Source organism: Haliotis asinina, chromosome 3 (assembly GCF_037392515.1).
Source record: "Haliotis asinina isolate JCU_RB_2024 chromosome 3, JCU_Hal_asi_v2, whole genome shotgun sequence".
Taxonomy (NCBI): Eukaryota; Metazoa; Mollusca; class Gastropoda; order Lepetellida; family Haliotidae; genus Haliotis; species Haliotis asinina.
The window spans coordinates 68,905,191-68,930,961 of NC_090282.1; the positions used below are offsets into that span (position 1 = coordinate 68,905,191).

The 25,771-nt window shown below is 41.9% G+C and overlaps 1 protein-coding gene across 1 annotated transcript in view; it reads right to left on the reverse strand.

Annotated features, from left to right (window-relative positions):
• Window positions 1–857: 857 nt before the first annotated feature.
• LOC137278368 (aquaporin AQPAe.a-like) overlaps window positions 858–25,771 on the reverse strand; it is a 69,192-nt gene continuing 44,278 nt past the window's right edge. The window contains exons 3-6 of the mRNA XM_067810658.1: window positions 6,482–6,686; window positions 5,328–5,408; window positions 4,610–4,742; window positions 858–4,076 (exon numbers count right to left, since the gene is read on the reverse strand). Coding sequence (XP_067666759.1) covers window positions 3,658–4,076; window positions 4,610–4,742; window positions 5,328–5,408; window positions 6,482–6,686 — 838 coding nt within the window. The 3' untranslated portion in view covers window positions 858–3,657. The remainder of the gene's footprint in view (window positions 4,077–4,609; window positions 4,743–5,327; window positions 5,409–6,481; window positions 6,687–25,771) is intronic.

Below are 25,771 nucleotides of genomic sequence, written 5' to 3' on the forward strand. Positions count from 1 at the left end.
TTTTTGTTTAGGACTTTATGGCTGATCTGTGTTGATAAAATTGTTCTCAGCCAAGCGACACCTCTACATATATATACATACATCACTAACTAACACAATATGATCTAAATATACAGCATATTAAGTATCTCGTATATGAGAGACACAATTAAACTGTGCGTGTGTGTGTGCGTGTGTGTGTGTGTGCGCGCGCGCGTGTGTGTGTTTGTGTGGTGGGGGTTGGAGGGGAAATTCAAGACCCGTGAATTTCCAGGGTAGAACCTTGAGCAACCCATGCTTACCGCTAAAGGCGAATAAGCTTGTCGTATATGGCGAATAACGGGATCGGGTGGACAGGCTCGCTGACATGTCATGGGTTCCCAGTAGCGAAGACCGATGCTCATGCTGTTGATCACTGGAATGTATGGTCCACAGTCCATTATTCACAGACCGCCGCCATATAGCTGGAATATTGCCGAGGGTGGCGTTAAACTACACTCACTCGCGTGTGCAAAGATATTTGTGCCTAAATTTAGCGTTTCTTGTGGTCTCTAACAGGTTAAGTGTGAACAGATGTAGTTCTGTCAACAGTAGGAAATAAGGCACATTGCACGGGGTAGCCCAGTAGGTTAAACCTTCGAGTGGAGGGAAAACTCGTTTGTTGTTTGGTGTTGTAACAATGGTAGTTTCAAGGTATTAAGACACTAGTGTTCTACAAATTGTAAAATATGCTTACCCAGAACACGGATTTCGTTCTGGCATCAGTGTTGTGATAAGCATTGGTTCCTATTGATGAAATCGACCAAGCCCCCCAGGTGGATGTACAGATAACAATGTCGAGTAATCAGGAGTAACACAATATACACTAACGGCAGTAATGAAAAGCATGTTTTATTATGACAAATGGTGACACATGGCTATACATGCATGGTATAATGTCAATGCAGTATACATCAAATACATGTTGTTTACGATATATGGCCTGACAGTGTGTCGTCACAGAGTATATAGCTTTAGTAAGCAGGTGTGGTAACCTTGGGGTTAAAGTGTTCGCTCGTCATGCCGAACCGGTTCGATTCCCCACATGATGGAAAGCCCATTTCTGGTGTCACCCGCCTAGATGTTCCTGGAAAATGGAATATTGCTAAAAGCGGCGTAAAAGTAAACGCACTCACAGCTATGCTGGATGCCACGTGAACGTGTCTGGGCCTGGTCAGGAGAGGAACGCCCACACAATACACACGGAGCTTAAAGCGGACACGGTGAATGCAGTATCTATGTGAATATAGTGATCTAGGTTAGTGTCAAGTATAGATTCATGCTCACATCAGCAACCACCTGCTCAGTTTCTTTGTGCCAGTGATTCGCTGGGGTTAATTTCATTCCTGGCTCAGTATGTTTCACAAGTACTTTAATCAGACCAAAAAGAAATGATATGTCACCATTCACAAATGAACTTGTTCCTATAATAATGAGTGGGTGAGTTAAGTTTTACGCCGCAGTCAGCAATATTCCACATATATGGCTACGGTCTGTACACAATCAATGCTGACTAGACAATCCAGTGGTCAATAGTTTCTATAATATAGCATATTTCTATAATATACATATTGATGATTGAGTCCACATGTCTGTGTGTGCAACCTTTTGATAAACACTGAGTGATGTTCATACATGGATGCAGCGGCAGACGTAAATCTCTTGAAAATTCCTTTGACTTAAGTTGTGAGACAACAGAGTGAGTATATATGTTTATGAAAGTAACCCGAAATGGATGACACAAAAATACTCGGAAACTTTTAATTGAAATTATCTGCAGATAGGCGGTGGGGTAGGCTGGTGGTTAAAGCGTTCGCTTGTCACGCCGAAGACCCGGGTTCGATTCCCGACATTGGGTACAATATGTGAAGCTTATTTCTGGGTTTCCCCCGCCGTGGTATTGCTCGAATATTGCAAAAAGCAGCGTAACATTAAAACTCACTCACTTTCTATAGGCACATAATGTACTGAACGTCTTGTTCATAAATACTTCTCATGAACGTACTCAATACATTAGCCTTCTAATACATTTGATATACACCTTACTTCAGCGCATGACTTGACCAGTTACATTAATCACAGCATTGATCAACAGCAATATGATGAGACAACAAAAGGTGATAGCAATGTCTCTATATACACATATATACAAGGGGTGCGTCGGTTTTTTGACGCCATGACGACGAACACCGACACCATGCTCCCATTTTATGACCGCTTCGAAAACTTTAAGTTTTTCTACACGTTTCGACATTCTTTCGCGAACAAACAACGTCCATTCCTGCCTTGATGGTTTTACATAAAAGACTGAAATAGGTGCTCAATGCCTACTCGACGGTGATGAAGCTAATGACCAGTGCCCCTTTCCAGATTGTAATATGCTACTCAAAGAGGTTAAGGAACACGCGATTCTTTCCTATATTCAGATAGTTACTTTGGCGTGTCACGGTAATTTGGAAACAAAATCACTCTTTGAAGCAGTAGGGGAAATTAAGGATTTGACATAAATAATGTAAATATTGGTGAATTGGTTCAGTAATTGTACATCTCTAGTAGGTACTTGTTCACTGAACGTTTCTCTGTGATAGATTCCCCATGATACTACATTCTAAGCTTTTAGATAAAATCTAGAAAACATCCCAAGCTACTGTGAGAGTTTCATTCGTCTATGATCGAGTGAAACAATAGAGACGTTGGTCGTGCGTCTGCATTTCTGTAATATCATATTGGTTCGCACACACGAAAAGCATTTGAGAGTAGTTTCTCACTGACTGCTACTACTAGTATCCGAGAAGGTCTACGATATAATAACATGCAGTACTGACCCCGTCTGTTGACCGGCAACTGTGAAAGAGGGCCATGATGAACCAGCATCCAAGATATTCATGACGTCAGTTATACATATCTTTGTGACGAGCAAATCGGTCTGATACATTGTGTTCAGACAATACATATATCGTAATGCCGATATATCGTGGTGCTCATGTATCGTGATGCAATTTACAACAAAACAATGGCATTAACTCAAACATACAGGAGACTGTTTCCATTTGATTCAAACACCAATATCATTTTTAATCTACTCTTGTCTGACTTGACTACGAGCTCATTTTCTGTGCAAAACGACTCGCGAGATTACGAGACTTGGTAACATGTCGCATGTAATATAATGTGTATAATATTGTATTTCTTCACGCTCTGGTGATCGAGGAGTCTCTGTTTGTTGTGTTTTGTTTACCCAACGCAGCGTTGGAATATATGAACATTATGGCTCAGTTTCATATTTCATGGTATTGCACAGCTAGGATACATATACTGGTCTGGCTGTGCTTAAATTAAAAACCATTCCAATTTCACTGTCCGCATGGAAGTTATAATTAATAAACCACGGTCTCCGAAGAAATATCTTCGAGGGTAGGGCGCCATACAGACCCCCTAAAACTGCCTAAATGCGAGCAGCTTGTTCTTCTCAATGTCTTGTCACAGGGCTCACACTATTTTTTACTTTAATACTGGTAGCAATTCGTTACACGAACTTTACCGAGAAAGTATGAACCCTGAAATTCTTAAACCTGTGTTGTCGGGTATCTGTTTGACAACTTAAGAAGTGTCGCCGGATGGAGGTCCACCTAGAAATCCTCAAGCCTGTCTCCCTGGGTAATGATCTACCCTGACGTCATCAAGGAGTATTTCTTCGTTCACTGGTTCCACCATGTGTGCTGTACGTGCTGGGGGTGGGGGTGGTATCCGCCGGGGGTGAGTGTCAAACGCATAAGCCTGGTTTTCCGTTCCTGCCGTTGTGTTGTCCACGGGCATATAGTTTTTATAGCCTCTGCGCCCTCCCGTTGGGCCGCCATAATTTATACCAGCCTCGGTGTCGTGATTACTGTTGTAGTGGTTGCCATAGCCACCACTCACGTGATTACCATGACCTCCGATCACGTGATTGCCGTATGAGATACCGAGGTTGCTGTCGTAGCTGCGAGTCACGTGATTTCCGTATTGATGAGGCGCGTGGTTTGGTGATGACGTAGTTGTGGGCAGGGTACTGACTTCATCTGTCAATAAAGAAAATGTGTCGGTCTTGACTACAGAGTGATCTACTTCACCACAACACATCCAAATTGTCCGTAACCATATACACGGGACACACTGTTCTGATTGACATCCTCTATGCCAGGATCCGCTGGTCAGGTGTTCGAATCCCTGATTCGTATTGAGATCCCTGATTTCATAACATTACGAAACGTCTACCACTTTCTTCCAAACAACTGACATACTTGATTCTGAAATCACCTAACTCACGTAGTACTGTTTTAAACATAAAATGTACCATAGATACGCGCACAGTGCGCACATACTACGGATCGTATTCGCAGAGAATCAGGAAGTCGAAACCTGAATTTATGATTTCACAACCATAGACATGAGTTTCTCGGCAGTATGACGTGGAGATCTTACTAACCAGTGATGAATAATGCAATACGTCATTACGTAACTGCCATTCGTAACCAACTCGTTTTGTTTCGGGACAAGCGCTCTTCTCGAAGGTTACGCAAAGGGGCGAGTATTTACGAAGGACAACTCTTACCCTCATCCGGATCCGGATATGATGGTGACTCCTCTACACTACGTGGTTTTCGGCGACTCCTACTTGGGTCGAATATATACTCATATAGCAAGCCAGACATTAAACCGCCAACCATTGGCCCAACCCAGTAGATCTGGAAAAGGAGGACAGACTTTAAGAATGTGGCGGATAAAAACATTCGTTCTTCCAGAAGACAAGCACTCTAACCGTGGTGTATGAGGTCATAATTGGCAGTTAGTTATGTTGTATTTAATGCAATGCAATCAAGAACACTAGATACTGCTTGTAGTTTATTACGATTAAAAAGATTTAAATTTAAATTGATGAAATACTGCAAATAACATCCGATTGTGTTAGTTACTCGACAAGTTAATGTTAGGTAGGAAGCGTACAATACAATAAACCTCTTCTATAAATTAACATTTAGTAAAAAAAATGCAATTATCACATGTCACCTGAGTAATATATGTAATGTGTGTGTGGGGGTGGGTGGGTGCGTGCGCCAGCGCTCCAAAAATGTATGCAGATTAAATACAAATGGAGCGTAGAACAGTGCTGAATGTCTTGGGCTGACAGCTTCTCACTCAACTGCTGCAACTGACAAGTCATTCATGACGTATTCTGTAAGTAGGGTCTGGGAAACTGTCAAGTGTACCTACAACAGCGAATGACGATGACAAAATAATACATTACACTTGACAACAGTGAAATGACTTACCCAGTGGTTCTTCCATCGATTCATGACAAAGGCGGGGCCCAGAGATCGAGCTGGGTTCATGGAGCTTGTAGTGAAGCGATACTGAAACATAAGCACTTGTAATGAGAACTTGATTATTTGCATCAGTTAATGAGTGAGTGAGTTTAGTATTACGCCGCACTCAACAATATCCCAGCTATATGGCGGCCGTCTGTACATAATCGAGTCTGGACCAGACAATCCAGTGATCAACAGCATGAGCGTCGATCTGCGCTATTGGGAACCGATGACATGTGCCAGTCAAGTCAGCGAGCCTGACCACCTTATCCTTTTCAGTCGCCTCTTACGACAAACACAGTCACCTTTTATGGCAAGCATTCGCTGCTGAAGGCCTATTCTACTCCGGCACATTCAAGGGTCGCACAAGTTAATATCTTGTGCTGGAAACTAGCAAGCATACTACCCCTGGTGTTTCTCTGTGGTAGGTTGCTATCAAGTTGTCCACGATGTTAAAGTAGGGATTGGAACGGTGGCAGGTTAAATTATTTGTTAAATTCCAGGTTATGATGATTTTCCAGAGTGTAGTTGCGAAAAGCTGTTGTGCCACGTATGACAATTTGAACTGTTCTAAGACTGCATTTAGGGAAAGCATCCTGCTTGACAAGATAAAGGGCTGTTGGGTAACACATCTACTGTAACTAGAAGACATTAATCTGACGTAAACCATACTGCCATGACTACACACTCACATTGTGTCTAGATTATTATATCTAAATTGACTCACATTACGTCTTGGCTAACATTGCATCAATCTGATTCACACCACGTCTAGACTGATACCTTACAACTAGACTGTCTAACATTACTTTTAGACTGACAAAACGTCTAGATTACACACGTAACCTCTGGGCTGACTTACGTCACGACTAGACTCACTAACGCTGCATATTGGCTGGCTCAGTTTACAGGTAGTTTACTACCTGAACGAAGACATTACGTCTAGACAGTCACGCATAATTATCTCTCTTGCTTTACACAATGACATTGCGTGTTTGCTAAGACTAGCTTAGAGCAAACCTAGAGTGAATCACATTCCACCTTGGTTGATTCACATTACATTTAGACTGACTAACACCACTAACTCACATAAGACGAGCTAAGAACCGCATCCTTACCCCAGCCAGGTGACACAGAGCTACAGCTACTCCGATGGCGAGCGCCTTGCTACCTAGCTCCTTCCTGTTGGGGTCGATTGTGGCGAACACAGCGAACACCATGATGAAGGTAAGTAAGGTCTCAATCCCCAAACCCTGCCACATTGACACCTGGGAGTCTAGGATAGTGACACCTAGCTGTTTGTGACACTTGCTTGGTGTAATCCTGTAAACATGAATGAATGAATGATTGAATCCACCACCTTTAACACATGGACACTTCCTCCGCGTAATCCTGTTATAATGAATGAATAAATGAATGAATGAATGAATGAATGAATGAATGAATCCCCAGTCCCTAACACATGGACACTTGCTCGGCGTAATCCTGTAATAATGAACGAATGAACGAACGAACGAATGGATCATTGTTTCATGTACATGTAAGCCTGTGGAGTTATTACGTCTCGACGAATACATTATTTATATTCTAATGTCACCTGCCATTCCTACAGCATTAATAACACGACACACCACAAACCACAGTGATATTTGCTCTGCAATATGCATAGAATTATTTCACATTGTCAGACTTCGTCCATTATGCTCGGCAAATAGTCAACATACACACTGTTTTGTATGAATATATGACAGTCTTATCGTTCAGCGGGCCATAAAACACAACACTCTGAATGTCAAACTGTGTACATCACGAAAATGTTGACCAAACGTAACGCACACCCATGATTTGTAAACATAATCAGAACCCGTACTGTTTAATGACAATAATAAACACGCCTTGCTGCATCATTTCGGTCCGACTTAATGCAAGTCTAACATTTCGGGCTGAGTTTTGTGAAGGCCGTCATAAATAAAACAGCGTTGTTATTGCGAGGACCAGATTGAAGACCGTGTGTCATTCCTATTGGAACTGATCAGCATCTATGGCCGTGGGTTAATGCCGCTGTTTGTTGCAACTCTGACATCTATTATAACCTAGACCGTGGACCCAATGACTTCAATCAATATCCTGATACATATCTGAAGTGTCTGTATTCACAGACGCAGCTCAATATAGAACATGAGAAGATGGCGTGCACAGTGCAGACCAGTGCAGACATCGTGCGTAAACAACTCTTAAAGTTCTTTGAACTTTCGGCTGGAAACTGACGGGGTACGCTATTTGAATCGGCTGTGTTTCAATTGTGGTTTTTTTAAGGATATGTTGTGCGAGTGTGCAGAAGTTCAGAGTTAGTATTATCGACGAAACCATGAGTGAGTGAATTAGGTTTTACGCCGCATTTAGCAATATTCCACCGCGAGGGAAAACCAGAAATGTGCTTCACACATTGTACCCATGTGGTGAATCGAACATGCGTCATCGTCGTGATGAGCGAACGCTTTAAACCATTGCACACCACACCGATGAAACCATGAATTTCAGTGTTGAAACCTGTGATTTCGTGTGTGTCTGTATGTGCCTGTTTTACGCCATTATTCGCCAAAGCAAATGAGCTTCACGCGTATCCATCTGGGAATGGACACGGATCTTCCGTGAAGCAAGCTACAGCTTTATTTACAAAACTACCAAAAGCTACCGTATATCGGTTCAACGAACATACTGGTCAGTGTTGACCACTGGATCGTCTGGTCCCAGACTCGATTATTTACAGACCGCCGTCATATAGCAGGAATATTGCCGAGTTCGGCGTAAAACTAAACTCCTTCACTCACAATTGTCAGACTTCATCACAGAAAGATGGTGTCGATCCGACAACCATTATGACAGTCTTGGACCAGCGTGGCCTTCAGGTTTTCAGCTCCGGGATGCTCATCTTTGCGCATTGAAGCAGCAGTAATCGTGTCGGTAGTTGTAGCCAAGTATTGCAATGATCATACGACGGATGGTACTGGCAGTAGTTGCAGCAGTTGAGTGAGAAGTTGTTGGCGTGGTCATATCAAACGTGATATTTGATACACACAAAACAAAATTCTCTTCATTTTTTCGCATTTTGTGTTGACGTCAAAGAAACGGATGTCCGCGATATGACACAAGCAAGAATATATATAGAATTAATGTAAGGACTTAACGAGCCGATTGACAAACTGTCCTATTTATGAGCAATAACAATAAATAATACGCGCCACGGCAGGTAAACAAGTCGATTAACGCAGCTGCCCTGTTTATAAACAAAACTGTTTCTTGCACTCAACACAACAACTTTCCATTTCTTTTGTTGTAACCGAAGAAGCATTTCACACTGATACTTATTCCGGGCGTGGAGTTGGATGCTACCTCAGTTTCCATCTCTGTATCTATCCCTCATACTCACTGGCACACATGAAGCAGACCAACTTGGCTAGATGTGCCCGACTTAGACGATGGAGTCAAACCATACGGTCTCCTCAGATTTAGACGACGTAGCTAAGTTGTATGGGCGTCCAAGACACGTAGACGATGTAGCAAACTCGTACAGCCTTTCAAGACACCTAGACGATGTAGCAAACGCGTACGGTGGTTCAAAACACCTATACGATGTAGCTAACTCGTACGGCCCTCCATGACACGTAGACGATGTAGTAAACTCGTACGGTCCTCCCAAACACGTAGACAACGCAGCCACTTCGGACAGTTGTTCCAGACATGAAGATGATGTAGCAGACTCGAACGGTCTTTCCAGACACGAAGACGATGTAGCAAACTCGTACGGTCCTCCCAAACACGTAGACAACGCAGCCACTTCGGACAGTTGTTCCAGACGTGAAGACGATGTAGCAAACTCGAACGGTCCTTCCAGACACATAGAGGATGTAGGTAATTCGAATAGGCGTCCACGACACGTAGACGATGTGGCCAACTCGTACGGTCGATCCAGACACGTAGTCGGTCCATGCATAAACATTTACGGACTGCCGTCATATAGCTGGAATATTGTTGAGTGCGGCGTTAAACAACAAACTCACATGGAATACCTGTAACTGACCTGACTAGTCAAACCAAACTTATACCGTGTAATAATTAGACTCTGGGGTACGGAGTAAAGCTTTGGCCATAATATTACATGTTCTTTGAGCTGAGGTTACAGCTGTTGCATGAGTTGCTGTTCACAGGCATCACGTGTCCCATGGGTGACAGGGGTGATTTCGAGAGGCAGCTGTGGTAATGATTCACAAGTTTGTATTTGTGTACTTGGTGACTGGGTTACTTGGATGGAATATAACTGGCATGATAACAGTTATATCTCGACCTGTTACATTCGTGAGGAAAAAGACCAAAGGGTTCACCTGATTCTAACCCCCGGGTTATGGGATCGTGATACAACAAGGGACGCAACTCTGCCGAACGCTTTTCGGTGGATTTGGTCGACTGAATCCACAAATAGCCTTAAGGTTCCACTACACTATATCAGTATCACATGCTGCCCGAGCGAGGATCGTTTGGAAACAACTCAAACGGACAGAGGCTTGTGACAGCTGTGATTGGATGAAATAGTGTAAAATATTTATGTGTTGTAAAAGCACACCCACCTTGTTGTTAAAACTGACCACAATTTTAAGCATTTAGTGCAGTCATATAAAATCACCATGGGTTATGCGTGTGTACATATATTTTGAAGTAGGTGACATTTGGTGCGGAGGTGGGGGTTGATGTGTTCCGCTTCCTTTGCTTGGAAAATGTGCCGGACAAGTTGGCCACAACGTGTGTTTTATTGTAGCTTGGAGGTTGATAGCCTGTATGATTTTTTAAAAAATATAACGTTACTATATAAGTCTATGGTAAAACATATGGTGTTGTGTAACCTTAAGGTCAATGGTTCAGGTTTGTCAATAAAGAAATGAAACACAGAGGTAACATTTAATAGCACCTGAAGTAATGAAAATACTAATGGCGATTTTAGTATAAGCACTATAGCCACTCAGAAAATTGGTATGCTTAGGCAATTATCAACACTGACAGACTGCATATATAGAAACAGGCGGCGGGTATCACTTACGTCTAGATTCTATAGACGCTCCCTGTAGAGGAGAGTTACTTCCCTTATATTAACAAGCGCGTATAATGATGGAACCCTATCAAACTAGCAAGGGAATTGTAAATACATTCAGTAACCGGAATCAGATAGTAAACACATCTTCCGATACGTCTCCTTCAGAAGATAATATGATAACAGTGCTTCACAGATGAATTGGATTCTCGTCCATAAAGGCACGTTATCCACCATTATAGATATAGAACAAAGACTTTAATCCCAACGGATACAGCAGGAAATCTCCGCCAAGTGACTCCTCTTAAGTGCACAGTGGGCGTTCTCCCTCGCCTACAGCCTTTATTGCCCATCTATAACCACTGACAACAAAAGTCTGGTGTATCCTTTGCCAGATCAATACCCATCATTCCCTGTCAAACATACATCCAGACCAATACTTACTGCATCCGTCATAACCCGGGCTGACGATAGAGCTCATCCGATTGGCAATGTTCTCCCGTCATTGATAATTCTCAACGTCCAGGACTCTGTCTACCTACCTTATCAACTAACAGTCATGGATACAGTAAACATTTAATCAGTATGAATCAAGCAGTTTTAGGGCGATTAGAGACTGACAGATGAGTTTAAGGTAGAGATTTGATTATATAATTCTTCACATATACGTCCGTCTCTCTGTATGGAAGTAGTATGAGCTCAGACAGCTAGACCCGACGTTAAGCCGAGCGATCAGCGGAATAAATGCATTGGCATGACAACTAAATGCAAGAGAGGCCTGGGAGAAAGACGATTACCAATTATACTAGCACACCACCGCCTGTTATGTCTACTCTATACATATGTCTACTCATGTACCCCCTCTGTAGCACTCTCGGTTACAATGAGCACGTCACTTTAAATACAGTCGACATGGGCTCCGCAGATGATAATATAGGTAACATGAAAGATAAAACAATAACTGTCATTACGAGCAGGTTAGCCAACCTCTGCAGGACAGGAAGACAAGAGAAGACTGATCTGTTTGCAGTCTACTCGCCAGTGGATACCGACGAGTACACGCGTACTAAGCCCCGTCTAGCACACCGTCTTGCCCATTCTCCTGCTCAGGGAAATAAATTAAGTTGGAAACTTACTCAAGTCGAGAACAATTTGGCAAGTCTAAATTGACTCAGCTCATTAAAGTAAGGATTGTCCTTGGTTCCAGCTAGATCTGTTTTGTACGTATACATTTATTAAGTACGACAACGTTGTTTCTGGACTTAATATCAGTCTGACAGCCTGGAGTTGTAGATTATGTATATAATGCTCCACCCTCATTTGAAGGCGTTCCGACACATAGGCTAACATGCTTTTACTTGAAACACTGCCCGTGACACGCCATCGGCGATGCTTATGGTTTTGGTCACAGCATTGTCTGGTCCAGACTCGATCATTTACGGACTGCCGTCATATAGCTGGAATATTATTGAGTGCGGCGTTAAACAACAAACTCACATGGAATACCTGTAATTAACACCTGCAAAAATAAACTCGGGCTTTGATGTACGACTGTGCACTCTAACAGTGGTTTGAACTGCAAGTAGTTGTAGTTGGTAGTAGACAGTAGTTGGAATTACATCGATGAATGGACACAGTTGCACATCAATATGTACTATGTGTCATGTGTGAAGTGGCATGCGGCATGATACCCGCACCTGTCAGTGAATCATTTAGTCAATAACCCCCAAAATAATTAATTTATAGCCTTGATTGATGTAACACGGACAGTGATGAATGTGCTCAGAAACACCATTAGCGGATAACGTCATTATTCAACACAAACAAAACTTGCCAACCGTACATGACTCTCCCGGCCCTGTATGAGTTCCGTCACGAAAACTCGTCTAAAGCCACGCACGTGAGCGTCTAAGTGCGGCCTAACGCCGCTTTTAGCAACATGATGTCGGAGGACACTTGGGAATGAGTTCCCAATACTGAAACTACGTGAGAAATCCAAATCGGGTCTTCGGCGTCGCGAGCAAACTAATAAACAACAGTCCCAGACTAAGTCCACCCATCCCGCAAGGATTAGAGCCGAAAAGACCGAGAACGATGTTAATAAGGAAACATTGATATATTAACGACCCTTGTCACGATATAGTCAAGGTAATACCGCCGTCATACTTACGAAATACTCTTCCAGTTACCTATAACGATCCGTTTATGGAAGCATTACATTCTGACAAAGCATGGCATGTAGATACCATTAAACCACTATAGAGGTTCGTTTCGTGGAGCAGTTACGATCGCGATGACACATCGGCCTTAACTAATTTCCCCTGTAATATCATCCAGCTGAACCTTGTTGATATCCCATTGACCACCTGGCTGTCACGAGGAGCATGATAAAGCCGAATTTATTGTCCACTCTACCAGATGAATACACACGGATCCGTTACACTCTTTGGCCGCTAATGGAATTGGGATGCAGCACTGCCCAAGGGAACAGAGGGATACAATGGGCTGTTGTTTCCAGGAACAGTTGTTGGCGAGTTTCGATCTGCTAAGAGGAATATCAAATTGAGATTAAGTTTTTGGTTGTTTCTGTTTCTGTTTTCACTGGCCACAGGACAGTGTTCATTAAGCGGTTGGTTTGATCATTTTGTTTGATGACGTTAAGGATATGATTGTTTTTACTCTTTCTTTACAAGGGGAGGAGCATGTTTCAACATTTGTTCCTTTCAAACAATACATCATTAAAGGCTATATGCTGGCTTTTGACAGCTTGCAGCTACACATGCAGCATTTTACTGTAAAATGTCTGCTCATTCGGATACTCTGTCGGTCACATCTCCGGCCACACCACTGATAATTAAAGATACCAGTCAAAGGATCGTGTTGCCATCTGCTGTAGATGACATACTGACAGTCTGAACATTTCCATATCGCTGCATTGCTGAGTAGGGAATGTCGCTGGTTCGATCCAAACCGAAGGACATTAAAAGATGCTAGCTGTTGTTACCCTGTCTGGCGCATGGGACAAGGGACATAAGAGATGGAATTACGTGCACGTTCGCTTTATAAGTGAAATGTGTCTTGAAAGTGGATCATGTTATTGTGGAATGAGGAGTATTTCAGTTTCAACAGTGGTACCCGGAAGTAAGAGTTTTCGTCTATAAGCTATTCTTACGCTGCACAAACAAGACAAAATGGTTGCATATGACTCATGACCTACCTCGTCAGCTAGTCTCAGACACACATTAATAGATTAACGAAATTTCCACTTTCCCAATCTACTGTCTAGCAAAACCATAACTGCCTCCATAACTGATTTACGTTAAGATGCTATTTTCCCAAGTTAAGCCTCTAGATCCTCAACAGGCTGACGTGCAAGATTGTAAGCGTGACGCATATAACTGATAGTTGAGATACTCCTGTAATTTCATAACGCGTAGGTAGTAAATATAATAGTAAGTCGGGAGATGGGGGATCGGGGGCAGGAATGTTGCCTTATACCTCATTTTTATAATACAAGCGGACTTAACTTGGGTTTCGATGGCTAAAATGGCGGCCATATATCGAATGAAAGCGTGCTGGGCTTATGCTGTTTATGACATTATTATATTCATATCACGCCGGGGGATATAGAGTACAGGGTTTAAGAATTTTATCCATGTGGAGAATTGAACCTTGATAATCGGTATGACTGACTTCTAATATATCCACTTCACTGGTCCATTACCCATTAAATACCAACGGCATCAAGATATTTGGTATGATCTGGAGCTTGTCTTGCGCACTGCGTGGACCGATGCTTATTCTATAAAACTGGTCTACCTGGGCTAGGTTTGATGGCGCCTGGAACCACTTCGGTCAAACCAAAAGGAAAACCAAACTCAGTTACCTTATCTGAAACCAAGGTTGCCGGTTCTTTGGAATGTTCAACTAGATAATAAAGTTCCCGATATTGCACATGGTTTTAGGAATTAGGTTTACGAAAAGCATGGCTTATGTGAGATTGAGGGAGAACTATACAATGCTTAGTAAATCATTCTAAATAACAGCAGAACCCATGTGAACTTACCAGAAGCATTTGGTTATGTTCGTGTTGTCTGTGGTCCAAATGGAACGGATAGACACGCTTGAATGTCTCATTCGTAGTAGGGCGTTGCTGACAGTATCAATCACTGGTTTGCCTCGTCCAGACTCATAATGACTCACTAACTCTCGTCATAATTATGGCTGGGTACGTATGGTTTTACACCACTTTTAGATATATGTCGGCAATATCACAGCGGGGCACCAGTAATGGGATTCACACATTATACTCATATTGGGAATCGAACCTGGGTCTTCGAGTGCCACTAGGTAACCACTAGGCTACCCCATCGCCCCCTGTTGTCATGAGAGCCGGAACACTAATGCCTTTTGGATAAACTAACGGTCACCTGACGGTCAGTTATATACTGGGCACGGAGGGAGATACTGTTCTAATCATATAAATGATTCAGTTTAATCTAGTTCCTGACAAATGGTTCAAAGTAGGTTCTAATCCTTCATATTCCATCAGCTGAGATTCAAAGCCTGTAGACGAACCTATCCGATTCTGCTACCAATACAAAGCCAGATAATGTTATTACATATATTTTGAAACAAATATGTTATGCTGTCTCCTATTTTGTACATTGAGTGTGTGCAAAAACCATGTTAAATCCCCCGACAGTCTGTCAATATGTCCTCTTAATTCGGTGCACAGCGTACGACCATCGAAAAGCGTCAAATTCAATGAAGGCAATTTGTGATTTTATGCTAAATTGCACATTAGGATTTTGATAATAAAACTAGCGTTTTATGAAAAAAGGCTGGATATCAGTTGCGCATTATTCCGTTATGATTCTCAATTTAGATATTCCCCTTTTGAAATTCCAAATCTGAATCCATGATCAGTCATTATTTCTGAAGTAAAGTTTTTATTACTTGCTGTGCAAGATTCCCCTAAGCACAGTTTCTATTGTATGAAATACACTGCATTTGAACGAAATGTTCCGTGTTCACAGATTAAACCGTGTAACTATGCGAATGGGTGCACTCGATGAAGTTCCATTTAATCTTGGATCGTTTTCGTGGCATTGGAGCGTTGTTTCTAGGAGCAAAATCACGTCGTGTCGATATCCTTCATACCAAAAGCCGTTAACAAGTGATACTTGCTGTTTACCTGCCTGACGCTGGCCATTAAATGTGAAAAAAAACTACAACTGATTATCTTGAAACTGATTGGCTCCAAGCCTGATATCCATGTTAAACCATAAAACCATTGGGTACATTCGTTGCTTAGCGACGTTAGAAAAGCATTTAAACCGAGTACAGGCCACAAGAAACACGCCATGGAGGTTTCAATACAAGTTGAAAAAATGTTAAAAGCTGAGATTTGTTAGATGACACAGGAACATTTCAGGAGTAAGTGAACATTTGTTTTATCGGCAATGTTCCATTAATAACATCTGTCAACAATCCAGTCTTGGTCACAAAAGCAATGGTTGATGATGTGAACAACAACCCGTCTAATGTAACAAAGTTGCATAATCAACAAAGTCAGCGATCCTGACCACCCAAGTCTCTCCCCATAGAGGCTTCTCCTGTCAATTCTTCCTACGTAACCTCTGTGGGAAGAGAATGGACCACCTAAGTCTCTTTATTTCCTGTAACGACCATCATACCCCAGATAGGATTTCTCTGGGGCTAATGTAGCAAATATCACCCCATCGATCAAACATATGCCAATATTTCTGGACACTTATCTGTTTTCTGAAGTTCAGTGTGGTCAGACCACGAGTTTGATTGACTTGTTTCATAATCGATGAATTATTTGGTACACTATGACTCCAGTATCCATCGTTTCAACAACCATTATTCCATCTCAGGTATAGCATGTTTGTCTTGTCACCGGACAGTTCCCAGTCTAGCGAATCTAACACATCCTCTTGTTCCTCCTTACAGTAAGTTGCTGTGGCAATTGTTAACAAGTTGCTTAGAATCTGTTTGATTATATGTTGTTGATGAATAGTCTAGCAAGAATTTGAACGTTTGAAACAGGACTGAAGACGTTAACATTCGGCGTGGGTGTTTTTGGTGACATTTACAGAAAAAATATCAAAACTTGATATAAACTGTTAACATGTTATCGTCTCATTTGTGTATTCCTGCCAGGCAATGAATAAATAATAATGAACAAGTTTCAAAAGTGAGTAAGGAAAAGGGGAAAACGGAGACAGATAATGAAGATGGGGAGAATGGTTGATAAATTAATTAAAATGCATGGCTTTGTGTATACAAATTATTTTTTAACCTCTTAGGATAAACCACCAGACAGAATAAATCCACGAATATTCAAGAATGTTTCAGCAACATATTACTGGATATAAAGTAACCTATTACATTCATGTGCCAATGGAACGCGACAGTGAGTGAGTGAGTGAGTTTACTTTTACGCCACTTTTAGCAATATTCCAGCAATATCAGGGCGGAAGTACAACAAATGGGTTTCACGCATTGTACCCATATGGGGAATCGAACCCGGGTCTTAGCTTAGTGTGGAGGAAACGCTTTAACCACTGGGCTACATCGGCGCCCCTTCAGCGTGACAGAGGATATTGTACTACACATAGACATACCAGCGGATGCTTATCTGGGGAAACAGGCGAAATTTAATCATACTAACAAACGTCTAAATGCCAGAATCTTGCCCTTGTCAGTAAATGAATCATTGGCCTCATTCCACGCACCACCATAGCCTAAATACGTCACGTTATTGACAGGTAATACATTTCCCCGGGACCGTCATTGACGTTCACCTTCACCTTGGCGAGATGTAAGCAACTGTTGTATGCTTTATTACGGCTCTGTAATAGCGCCACTGACACTGATGTGGTTAGGGACATTCTATTGATCATATTCAGCGCCCACCATTACATCTATCTCAGACCATTTGCCAATCTCAAGTCTACAGATGCCCTCTGGTCAATTGGGCAGTCTAGACATGAGATAGCCCGAACCATCAGGCCCTACTTTTGTATTTGGAATGCCTTGGAGCTGTACATCATACGCATGGTGCTTTAGGGGAGGATATTACGAAAGGGATGAGTTATAATAATTACATTTGTCAGTCTTATTGCACTCCAATTCATATAATTGAAAAGTACATTAAACGCTGAAAATTGAGCAATTATTTCCTGTCACGTGATCATCCCAGATCACACAGTGACAACCTCAAGAAAGGATCAACCATGCTTCATGTCAGTTTGGAGGCAAAACGGTTCCGATATTGTCATTTTGGTGCATACTTTATACTCAGATACCCGGAGTCTCCAGACGGAGAAGCATCCTGTCTGGACATTGCTAGACGTTTGGCAATTTTGACAAGCAATCCACAGTAAACATGAAAGCGATGTCCTCAGACAATTTCTGCAATATTCAAAAATTGCAAATAGTGTACGAGAGGCACTGAAACTCTGACTGGGGTGAGTAATGACTGTCATCGTGTTGAATCCACTCGTTACCTATCTCACAAGTGATAAAATGACAAACTGAATCTCCTACATTCACGCCAAGCTTCTATCTCAATGAAAGAAAATTAATAGACTTGAGATGTTTGGTCCTGAAGCCCCACTGAGGCCAACGCATAACTGAATATTCCCTGCTCCGAATATTCAGTGTCAACGAAATATTCATTCCTATTTGTGTTTTATTCTATTTTAACGATTTTTATTTTTCATATGAGCCGTTTGACATGAGATTTATGAGTTGTTAGAGCGTGATATGAGCTAAAACACGCACGTGTCTCGAGCCAGTGCGTGAGCGGTGGAAAATACGTAAATAATACCACTCGCTGATAATGATACCGCGTTACCTAAGTGGTAGCCTAGTGGTTCAAGCGTTTGCCCGTCACACAAAAGATCCGGGTTCGAGTCCCCACAATGATATAGCTGGAATCTTGCTAAAGGCGGTGTGTTACCATACTCATATACCAACTCGCTCCCCTTAACTCGTGTGAACGATATGTATTTTTGTTTGTTAAGAAATGAAGCAAAACCTGGCCTGTTCCCTGGCAGATCACAATAGTGTATTGTATTGCTAATACAAAACAACATGTCCAAACATTCAGATTTATCTCCCATCTTGACCCCCTGAATACCATTAATGTTGGGTGGTGGATATTGGTTTTGTCAGACTCAATGAAAAATTTCGAGTTCGATATTTCACTGCGTGATCATTGAGTTTCAGGACGCAAGTTACTCGTGAATTAAGATACCAATTTGAAAGAAATCTGAAAAAAAATATTCCTCAAGACTCCACAGTGTATTTGATCATTTGCTTGTTTCTGGGTGAACACAGTCAAATAAAACATTTTTAAAGAGAAACGGCTTGGTCGTGCAGCAATCGGCATAGATATCTCATCAGACCGCATGGGAGATTGCAGTGTTACAAATCGGCTTAAAAAATCACGTACAATTTCAAGTCAAACATCCCATTTGCAGCCAGAGACGAGTATAACTTTTTGGAAGATTATAAAACGTGTTGTATTATAAACTTTATCGTGGTACTGAGGAAACTTGCAAAATCAGGAAACACGAAATCATTACAAATATCGATTACGTCCAAATAGTCTTCCTTCTAGGTCAGGTAATATCGTTTACATCCAGTCCCAGTGGTGCCGGGATCGGTTTTATTAAAATATTTATATTACATCATTGAATTCATCAAAGTAAAGGACATCATTAAGTTATTACATCGACGTTGTATTACCCTGAAATCATTTCTTTTACCCCAAAGCACTTAATATATACACGTTTTGTGTGTAGCGCATTCCATATGCAATTTTGTAAATTGAAAATGCATTGTTTTTAAGAGTGGGGATAGTTCCCCAATACTTCAATCGATAACGTGTCAAGGGGAGTAATTGATTTTCCACATAGGTCTGAGACTCGGTGGAATCACGGTGCTGTCAGGCAAGTGCACTGCATTAAGTTCTATGACAGATTGGATTTCTGCAATGACTTACTGCACTGTTGGGCTATGTCGTTTTGCGTTTGGAATGCACGTACGTGTTTACCCAAAACGTGTGTGCGTTACTGCTTCTGTCATTTGAACAACTATGCACATGCATGTTTGATTAATCACATTCAGTTTCTTTCGTAAGATATGATGTTTTTTTCGATCGAATTATTAATTTTGTACACAGAATTATTTGTGTAAATGTTTCCTTTGTTTGAGACAAAAAGCATTTAATGAACTACCGGCCTTGTTTTTGCTACCTTGTAGTATGGTATTATACACCGCGGGGGTTATGTAATCTCGATTGTTCGGTGGATTAGAGGAGAAACCTTCTAAATCTACATAACCTGGCTTCTGTGTATCATCTGGATTAACTTAGTTTCCGGGAAAAGGTTATAAGTGAATAAATCTTCCCCAGCTGGTATAGATGGCAGGGATGTTTGTGAAGAAACCAGATACTATTGTAAACAGACCCGGTGAACTTGATGAATATAGTTATTGTGCTTCACTCTCATTCACCATTTGCTTCTGACAGTGGAGGTAGCTGTTGCGCTGTGAGTCAGAAAACAATGTCGCAATGTATCAGGGATTATATCTTGAAAAGAGTTATTGATTATTCACTATTTACTTTTCTCAGACTAATGCTATTATAAGGATTAATCATTCAAGCGTATTCTAAACACTGGGCTGATATTTGGACAATGTGCATCAATAAAAGCTAGTCGTTGCCACTACGCTAGCGACGTGATCGCACACGACGTTCACCATCAGTACCAAGCAATACACATCAGACCAGGCACAACACCGAGGCAGGAACAATACCAGGACAAGGAGACGAGGAACAGAACACGGACTACAGAATACAGGCAGGAGGTGCGATGATTTCCACTATGTACGGTCGCCAAGTGATGGAAACAGAGAGGAGCAGCGCAGGCATCCAAAGACTCAACCAAGGTACAGAGGGGGAAAACTATGGTTTAAACTATGAACAATCAACTACTGTAGGGTGAACACGGCATCGCAAACTTCCACCTTCTATGGTTAACAGCTGAAGAGCACAGACAGGGACTGAGCAGGCTTCTACCAAGGACTCGACCAAAGTACAGAGAAGGACAGCGCGGGTTTCTACTGTGTACACTCAACCACTGTAGGGTACACAGAAGGACAGCGAGGACATCCTCGACGTATGGCCGACCACTGAAGGAAACAGAGAGGGATCTCGCAGGCTTCTACTATAAGGAGTCGACCAAGATACAGAGAGGGGCATCGTGGATTTCTACTTTACGGAAAAGCGTAGACTTCCACTGTGGGATACAGAGAGCAAGGACTTCCGCTACGGCCTGTTGCGGAAGAGGAGTTTCCGCCGTGTGCAGTTGACCGCTACCGTGAACAGACGGGCGCAGACCTAAAGCAGGAATACGAAGAGATGTACCCGGTCTTGTTTGGCCCCTGTTGCGTTAAACACGGCTTGCTGAAGACTAATTCTGACCCGGATCTCCAGCAGCAGCAACAGCAACAGCCTTGTCGTCATTATGTCCATTATCGTTATTCTTATTATTCTTGTTTGGCATCAGACACATCCTTCATCACAGACTGACATTTGTGGATGCAATTCCCACTACCCTAATGATTCCCTGGTATTTCTAAGAACGTCCTCGTTATGTTCAAATGTGTAATGAAAAATTGCTTCAGCAGACAGTCAACCCAATGAACTATCTCCGCCACTTCGACAGACACCATTAAGTCACAGAAACGAAACAAACCGCTGTAATAAATATATTGTCTTTGTCATCTATAATGTCAAACGTGTTGTGACACATCTAATGATGCCCGTACCTTCAGACATTGTAGCAAATAACACTCTTATAGTCTGCCATAGGCACAGAAGAACAGTAGATAATTAGAGATCTTATTTCTACGTCTATTTTGAATAAACTCCTTAATCTTGTACGTTTTTGATGACGAATAACACTGTCTGATAATGACGTTCTACATTTCATAAATGCACCGAGTTTTCTTATGGTCAGAGGACTTTTATGATCGATGGCTGAGATTGGTTGAAGTAAACGTCTTCACAAATTGGTACTTTCATTTTCAATTCCAGATAGTTCATCTCGTCCATATCTGAGTGTCCTGGCTACAACCCGCCTGCAACTCTCTCGTATTGGAAGCTCTATCACTCACTTGTCTGCTGCCATGACCACTTCAGTATCCTCCCATGTTTCAGGAATCAGCAGGAATGTATAGTACTGAGTGTCGTTTTATTCTGAGCACAGTGTAAGATCTTACTCACACCTAAAGCGAACGAGCGTGTGTCTGAATGTTGTTTTACGGCACAGGCAATATGTTAGCCATATCGTTAGGAACTGTGAGCTATCGAGTCAGGGTCAGGCGAGTCGTGTGTTGATTGCTTCCGCACTGATATGGGTAAGGGGGTTACATCCCCATATTCTCCAAAATACACACACACACACACACACACACACACACACACACAGAGAGAGAGAGAGAGAGAGAGAGAGAGAGAGAGAGAAAACAAAAGAAAACCCCACTATTTTAAGTATTTAGACTGTTTTATAGTCAACATGCGCTAATATCACGTTTATACCATTCAAATATGGGAGCGAGGAAACTACATTAAAGGTTGCAATAGTTATTGTTGCAACTGGTGAATGAATTATTATTACTATGATTTGATGGATTACGTATATATTAGAAGAATAGTGTCGCCATTCTTCCGTGTCGTATGCTCCGAATACATAGGTAGCTGTTTTTGGCGAGCTGTGGCGTATAACTTTTGGAATAATGGTCCGATTGTGCCCATTTATATCCCAGTTTGTACGGAATTCATCTAGCTTTCGGTTCGGAAGGGGCTTAAAAATATTTTACGTGGTGAAATCTAACACTGATTGAGGAGGGGAAGATTTCGGCGTTACATCCCTTCCTTTCATATAGTAGTAGCGCAGGGTCTATACACCTATAAAACTGTTCCTACGTGATACAGGCCCCTGTGGTGAAAAAAAGCCCTGAGACTTTCTTCATTTTCAGAAGCTGTGGAAATCTAGACTTGCCACATTTTCTACACTTGCGAGGACGTTCGTGGATATATTTGTTTCAGGGTCTGTTTGACAGACCAGTCAGAACGGTGTAACACAATACACCAAAACACCTCGACCCTTGATTAGATATGTCGTGTGTATAACGAGTTACAATTTCTAGTCATGATTGCCATAATCAATAATATATGACTCATATTAGCACAAAAATACACCCAATGTGCCCCAAGACTTCCGATGTGATGCTCTGCGTTATCAATGATATTTGTCCATGTCTGAGTGGTTCATTTAACGGTGACGATGGAACGTGGAGAGTCCGGCAAATGCCAAGTACTGTTGTCACAAGTACTGGCACAGCGTCTAAGCCGACAATTAGCTGCTCAGTTCTGTTCCTGTTCAAGTGGCCGGCGAGGAAATGGCTGCATAGTAATCCCCCTATGCAATCAGCTGACCAGACAATAGCCAGTGGTCAAGGGGAGGCGGTTGTCAGTCAGGCTGACCAAGACCTTTCACACATAACCCAATCTTGAGGTGTGTGCTCAAACATAGAGGAAATGATTTCTCCGCCGGTGTTTATGCAGGACGAAATAGGTCCTTTCAGGCTGACCGAGAGGAAGCAGGGTCTGCTAGCTGGAGTGTTTGAGGAGTTCTCGTTATGTAATCCAGTCTTATATGTTTCGTTTAGACAAGGCCCAAGTGATCTTAGCGCTACAATGAAAGTAATTCCCATTCTTAAACATAGGCTTAAGATAGTCGTAGGGCTAGGAGTGATTTGTGCAAGCGGGCCCTGAGCGAGATGTGCCTTGTAACACTGAAAGAGTTGAAGGCCGCCATGCGGGATGTGGTGAGTGAGTGAGTGAGTTTTAGTTTTACGCCGCACTCAGCAATATGCCAGCTATATGGCGGCGGTCTGTAAATAATCGAGTCTGGACCAGACAATCCAGTGATCAACAACATGAGTATCGATTTGCGTACTTGGGAACCGATGACATGTGTCAACCAAGTCAGCGAGCCTGACCACCCGATCCCGTTAGTCGCCTCTTACGACAAGCTCAGTCGCCTTTAATAGCAAGCATGGGTTGCTGAAGGCCTATTCTACCCCGGAACCTTCACGGGTTGCGGGATGTGGTGGATTCAAAGCAATGACCGAGTCTCCACTACATGCAATGTCTGAAGAGTCGTAAAAACTGATTCGTATTATCGCATCACTGACAGCCCTAACACCTAGATACATAAACACACAAGTATAAGAAACTGATGTCAGTAAACATAAAATAGGCATTTCCGGTGTTAAACACTCACTCCAGAATCAGCGATCGGGAAGAAGAAAAGAAGAAATTTATTCTCATAAATCACACGTTGTGACATTGAGAACGTAAGTGTGACATATATGCCGGTAAACTTTGACAAGCAAGTCTGGAAAAACACATGTAGGTTCATTTTTTTCTAATTTGTCGTCCAGTGTGTGACACAATTGGTTTTAACTTGGCGTCTTGAGCTGCGATACCTGCCTCCAAATCAATATCTCCTCTGTTGAATCAACGGACAAATTTAAGTAATAATAAAACCCATAAGCGTTAACTCTAAGATCCTATATTTTCTCTGACACGTAAGAAAATACCTCCCTATCACCAAACAGAATCAAAATCTCGAAATTCAACATCGTTCAGCAACGAGAAAATCCTTTTCGCCAAATATCAAAGTTAACATTTTCTGAGATTATTTATACTCGGTCTGAAATCATTAAAGGTTCAATGGGATCTTAGCCAAGGGCTTTTTTTCATAAAGCGCCAATCTGACTGAAAACAAGTATATATTTGCTTTTAAAATGGGTCTAGGTTTTCGCTCAATTACTCCGTCAGGAGCCTTTGATATACTCCATCTGAATGTTTGCTTTCTTTGAGCACTCGGACGAAACTGTGTCAACAATCTCCGTAACGTTGAAGCATTACATTTGTCAAAGTAAACCCACATATTTCCATAATCATATATATCGATCTAGTCAGCGGTAAAATGTCTTCTGGCTTTCTGAACAATTTCTGTAAATATTATATTTACGTGGAAAACAGCCTCATGATGCTGATCCACGTACATCTCTGACATTTCTCTTCCTTTTGATCTGTCCCCAGCTATCTAACACTGGAATTATCTCAGTCTAAGGACTCGCGTATATTTGCTTTATGATGTATGTCTCTGCTTTGATTCGTCTCCGTTTACTGATGGATTTACTGCCTGCTGGCATATACGCCTGAATGGCACACTGACGTGCGACAGCTTGTAATATACCATCAGGGTACATGGCTCATTTGTTTTTGTGGCTGGGGGGATTTAGTAGGCAAAAGTAATCTGGCGTTACTTCTTGGTCGACAGTCTACATTCATATCGCTCAGACTTGAACTATGATGATATTTCAGGAACCAGTGATCGAAGATGTAGTGAGTTTAGTTTTACGCCGCTTCTAGCAGCATTCAGCAATATCACGGCGTGGGATGCCAGAAATGGGCTCCACACATGTACCATGAGGAGAATCGAACCCGGGTCTTCGCCGTAACGAACGAACGCTTTAACCACTAGGCTATCCCAACGACCCCAGTAGAAGATGTAAAGAACAAACCGACCTGCATCCATGCAGGTATGTTGTGTCTGGATAACATCTGCTAAACATTGTTGATAACCCATGGATGTTAGTTTTCCGGAATCGGGTAGAGAGAGGGTAGAGAGAGATGACGTGGATGGCACGGATGACAATTGCGGTCACTGCTTCAAAACAAATGATGCTTTCTTCGAAAGTCGGCGCCAATTCTCTTTCAAATGATTCGTATTCAAATGATTCGTATTCCAATCTTCTTATATTCTCCTCCGTTAAAATGTAAAAAAGTCGGCCCTTATGTAACAATGGCGCGAGTAGTAAACGGCCTTCTCAGAGCTTGTCGCCAAATTTCAGAAAATCAGGCGGAAACCAAATCACGGCCGGTAAAAACACTCTACGGCAATGATAAATGCATTTCTTATAGTTAATAATTGTCTACAATGAAAAGAAAATATGGGAATATTCTACAACTGAAAAAAACATACCATGAACATATCAGCTAGCCAGAAAGCGCGAAGAACACAAAGGACGTAGATCATGGGACTAGTCATACAACAGTAATAAATTTTCATAATGGGAAAGTTTGACACAAAGCCTTCCTAAAGCTGAAGAACATCTAAAAAATATAAACAAACATAGCACCAAA